The sequence below is a fragment of the Perca flavescens genome, chromosome 7 (assembly GCF_004354835.1).
Source record: "Perca flavescens isolate YP-PL-M2 chromosome 7, PFLA_1.0, whole genome shotgun sequence".
Classification (NCBI taxonomy): Eukaryota; Metazoa; Chordata; class Actinopteri; order Perciformes; family Percidae; genus Perca; species Perca flavescens.
The window spans coordinates 39,392,145-39,397,144 of record NC_041337.1 but is presented as its reverse complement, the minus strand read 5'-3'; the positions used below and the strand labels follow the sequence as shown (position 1 = coordinate 39,397,144).

Here is a 5,000-nt window from a genome sequence, read left to right as displayed (position 1 = left end):
CCAGACATCATACTATCAGAACATCTTGTAAGAACAGGAGCTAGGTTAGCACACAGCTAATGCTAACATCAGCTGTTGTCGGTCAATGAAGAGCATCGGGTTAGCTTAGCAGTTAGCTCCGTGTTGTGTTTTGGTTAGCTGTTAGCTTTTACAGATTAATGTGTCCCAGAAATATGTGACGTTATGTAGTTATTAACTGTCACATCAGCAGAACATAGTCCGGATTAATATACGCGCAGGTTAGTGTCCCAAATGATGAACGAGTTATTTGAGACCGGTTAGTTTCTGATCCCTAACAGCCCAGGAGGTACCATATATATATCATAGATTAAGAGTTACAGGTGGTACCATATCTCATCACAGATTAAGAGTTACAGGAGGTACCGGGTTCATCATAGATTAAAAGTTACAGGTGGTATCGGGTTCATGTTACAGGAGGTATCAGGTTCATCATAGATTAAGAGTTACAGGAGGTATCGGGTTCATCATAGATTAAAAGTTACAGGAGGTATCGGGTTCATCACAGATTAAGAGTTACAGGAGGTATCGGGTTCATCACAGATTAAAAGTTACAGGTGGTATCGGGTTCATGTTACAGGAGGTATCGGGTTCATCACAGATTAAGAGTTACAGGAGGTATCGGGTTCATCACAGATTAAAAGTTACAGGTGGTATCGGGTTCATCACAGATTAAGAGTTACAGGTGGTACCAGGTTCATCACAGATTAAGAGTTACAGGTGGTACCAGGTTCATCACAGATTAAGAGTTACAGGTGGTACCAGGTTCATCATAGATTAAGGACATTTTATGGGGAATTTAGGACACTAAACTGCACAAATACACTCAGGATTAATAACATCAATACTGGGTGACTTAAAAAAACACTGCAAAATATTTAAAAACACCAGCAGTTCGGAATGGAAACTGTGTGTGTGTGTGTGTGTGTGTGTGTGTGTGTGTGTGTGTGTGTGTGTGTGTGTGTGTGTGTGTGTGTGTGTGTAACATTTGTGTAGAATGTAGCTTGGCTGTTGGTGAAGGATTATAATATCTGAGCTCTAACTCTCATTTAATGACAACTTGTTGTGTTTTAGTAAATAAGTAGTTTCTCTCTAACTGAACATGAGCTGGAATCATTTTAAATAGAGCTGTAACAGTTCCAACTGTAACTGATCAATGAATTGTCCCAGAAATAATGGTGATTAACAACAAAATTTAATAATAAATAATTTAATTTTTTGTCCCTTAAATGTGAAAGTAACTGTTGTTTTTGTCTCTTAGAGCGTCTCCATGTCTGTGCTGTGATTGGCTGTTGGTCCCAGTCTGTGCTGTGATTGGCTGGTGGGTCCCAGTCTGTGCTGTGATTGGCTGCAATGGCAGGTCCGGAGCTGCTGCTGGACTCCAGCATCCGGGTCTGGGTGGTGCTGCCCATCGTCTTCATCACCTTCTTCGTGGGAATCATCCGTCACTACGTCACGCAGCTGCTGCACAGCGACAAGAAGGTCGACCTGGAGGCGCTTTCTGACAGGTGGGCAGGCTGGGGGGTGTGTGAGAGTGTCTCTGTGTGTGTGTGTGTGTGTGTGTGTGTGTGTGTGTCTCTGTGTGTGTGTGTGTGTGTGTGTGTGTGTGTGTGTGTGTGTGTGTGTGTGTGTGTGTGTGTGTGTGTGTGTGTGAAAACAGGAACTGTAAACTAGGGCTGCACAATGAATCGCAATTTTATCGAAATCGCAATATGGACTAGTGCAATATCCAAATCGCAGAGGGGCGCAATATTTGTTAAAGGCAAAATGTCCAACCATTGTGAATGCAGCATTGTGACGTTGCAGAGACGTCCCGCCCTACAAATCCTATCCTACAGACTAAAGAAAACATCTTTGTTTGGTACAGATCCTCGCAAAAATCACACTATAATCATTTTATTTTTTTGAGATTTAATATTAGTCAAATGAAAATGAGAATAATGATACGAACATGATCGTTCCCTTCAATATCGTGAATCATATCGCAATCGCAATATCAGTCAAAATAATCGCAATAAGATATTTTCCTCATATCGTGTAAACTATAAAGTCCACTTGTGCTACCTCGGATGGTGTGTTTTTGTCTGAACGTATGTTGACCTGTACGTTGAGTTTGGGGGGGGCTGATTAGGGTTAGTGATTTAGCAGGAAGTGCGTCCGTCTCTAATCTGAGGAGGTGTGGGTGTTTGTGTTCAGCCAGGTGCTCCTGCGCAGCCGCATCCTCCGAGAGAACGGGAAGTACATCCCCCGACAGGTAAGATCACACACTCACTGGGACGTCTACCAACCTTTGATTCCTGGGAGTTCAGAGAATGTAAAATATAAAGATCCTTTCTGAATCATGTATCGTACACATTCAATGAGGAGGGAACAGGATGTCAGCATGGACCGAGAGTCAGTTAAAGTGGAGCATTTACCGGCACATTCTGTCCGGGAGTGTGTAGTTAACAAAACTCCTAACCTTTGCTGGTCATTTCCTTCGCCAGTTCCTGATAAATTATGGCATTACTTAGATTTTTGCTATCTAAAAATGTTTTGCTATTTTTTGATAACTCTGCAAACCCTTGGTGTTCTCTCAATGAGCTTCATGAGGTAGTCACCTGAAATGGTTTTACCTTCACAGGGGTTCCTTGTCAGGGTTCATTAGTGGAATTATTTCCCTTATTAATAAAAAAGCAAAGGGTGGCTACTTTGAAGAATCTAAAATATAAGACATGTTTTCAGTTATTTCACACTTTTTTGTTAAGTACATAATTCCATATGTGTTCATTCATAGTTTTGATGCCTTCAGTGAGAATCTACAATGTAAATAGTCATGAAAATAAAAAGGAAACGCATTGAATGAGAAGGTGTGTCCTGTACTGTATATCGATCAAGATAAAATCAGATGAGACCGAACGTATTTCCTTTGAGTCAATATTCATGAAATTCAATCGAACTTTCCTGTTTCCATGATGGCATTTTTCATTCGATATCCCTTAATTCAGATAAAAACGATGGAAACATAGCTAGTGTCTCTGTTGTGTGTAAACGTGTTGTCTCTGTTTCAGTCCTTCGCCATGAGGAAACATTACTTCAACAACGCAGAGACCGGCTTCTTCAAGAAGGTCAAGAGGAAGGTCGTCCCCAAGAACCCCATGACAGGTCTGTGGTTATCGCGACAGGTCTGTGGTTATCGCGACAGGTCTGTGGTTATCGCGACAGGTCTGTGGTCATCGCGACAGGTCTGTGGTTATCGTGACAGGTCTGTGGTCACCGTGACAGGTCTGTGGTTATCGTGACAGGTCTGTGGTCATCGTGGCAGGTCTGTGGTTATCGTGACAGGTCTGTGGTTATCGTGACAGGTCTGTGGTCATCGTGACAGGTCTGTGGTTATCGTGACAGGTCTGTGGTCATCGTGACAGGTCTGTGGTTATCGCGACAGGTCTGTGGTTATCGCGACAGGTCTGTGGTCATCGCGACAGGTCTGTGGTTATCGTGACAGGTCTGTGGTCATCGTGACAGGTCTGTGGTTATCGTGGCAGGTCTGTGGTTATCGTGGCAGGTCTGTGGTTATCGTGACAGGTCTGTGGTTATCGTGACAGGTCTGTGGTCATCGTGACAGGTCTGTGGTTATCGTGACAGGTCTGTGGTCATCGTGACAGGTCTGTGGTTATCGTGACAGGTCTGTGGTTATCGTGACAGGTCTGTGGTCATCGTGACAGGTCTGTGGTCATCGTGACAGGTCTGTGGTCATCGTGACAGGTCTGTGGTTATCGTGACAGGTCTGTGGTTATCGTGACAGGTCTGTGGTCATCGTGACAGGTCTGTGGTTATCGTGACAGGTCTGTGGTTATCGCGACAGGTCTGTGGTTATCGCGACAGGTCTGTGGTTATCGTGACAGGTCTGTGGTCATCGTGACAGGTCTGTGGTAGGGCTGGGCGATATATCGATATTAAAAATATATCGATATATTTTTAAATGAGATATGGAATTAGACCATATCGCATATATCGATATAGTTCAAATGTGATCCTTGCTCCCATAGATATATACACAGATGTCGCCTTGAGGTTCTAAACATACGTCAAAACCGCCGCCATCTTGGAACAGGGGTCCGAAGCATTCAGATCAACGCTAAAGATGCCGGACTTTTGTACTGCTTAATTATGTTTGATAGAGGAAATGAAAAGAACAAACAGTAATGAATAACATTTAACAGGTGACAATGTGTTTTATGATTATGTATGCCGCCTTGACCAGCAACCTGAGCTCCGCGGCAGCGGGAGGCGGAGAGCTCCGTGGCCGGCCGCAGCGTCTCTTCCCCGGAAAAACACAGCTTTGCCTCGCTGCTGCGCGGTCCCCGCTGATCCAGATCGGACCAGCCAAAGACAGAGTGGTGATCGGTGGGATCTTATACGTAGTCCAGGACGACCTGTATGTCGATATCGGGCGGAAAGTTCCACTAAGTTTGCCGCGGCGGCAGGCGGACGGAGAGAAGCTACAGCGGGGCAGCAGAGACCGTCTGCAGCTGCAGGATCTGGAGCTCAGTGCCCGTTAAAATGACACGTAACGATAAATACATACAGAAATAAATAGTGGAGGAATGAGCCTGGACATTTCAGTCTGTTTTAAACTTCACCTTGAAGCAGAAACTCTTAGTTCAGAAGGGTGAAGTTTCCGTTTGGACTCAGATCTGTGAACCGATCATAATAAATATTCTTTGTATTAACACATTAATTAGTTTCTTTGTTTTGTAGTCGATAGTTCATCTTTTAGTTTACTTAAGTGGAAGCAGTATCAAGTGGAAGAATGGGACTATAAACCTAGGCTTACAGGCATGAGGCATTACATTTTGAACAAAGTAGATTATATTAATATCAAAAGCTTAATTGACCTTTGGAACGAATCACAAATATGGAGCTTTGATTTCAAAAAAGTACTCCTGTTATACAGTATTTAGGTTTACATTTTATTATTATTTGAACAGCTGAGCATTTAA

At 43.4% G+C, this 5,000-nt stretch overlaps 1 protein-coding gene across 1 annotated transcript in view; it reads left to right on the top strand.

Moving 5' to 3' along the window:
- zgc:86609 (TMCO1/EMC3 family protein) overlaps positions 1 to 5,000 on the top strand; it is a 13,197-nt gene that overhangs the window by 147 nt on the left and 8,050 nt on the right. The window contains exons 2-4 of the mRNA XM_028584050.1: positions 1,280 to 1,526; positions 2,215 to 2,272; positions 3,069 to 3,162. Of these exons, the coding sequence (XP_028439851.1) occupies positions 1,372 to 1,526; positions 2,215 to 2,272; positions 3,069 to 3,162 (307 nt within the window). The 5' untranslated portion in view covers positions 1,280 to 1,371. The remainder of the gene's footprint in view (positions 1 to 1,279; positions 1,527 to 2,214; positions 2,273 to 3,068; positions 3,163 to 5,000) is intronic.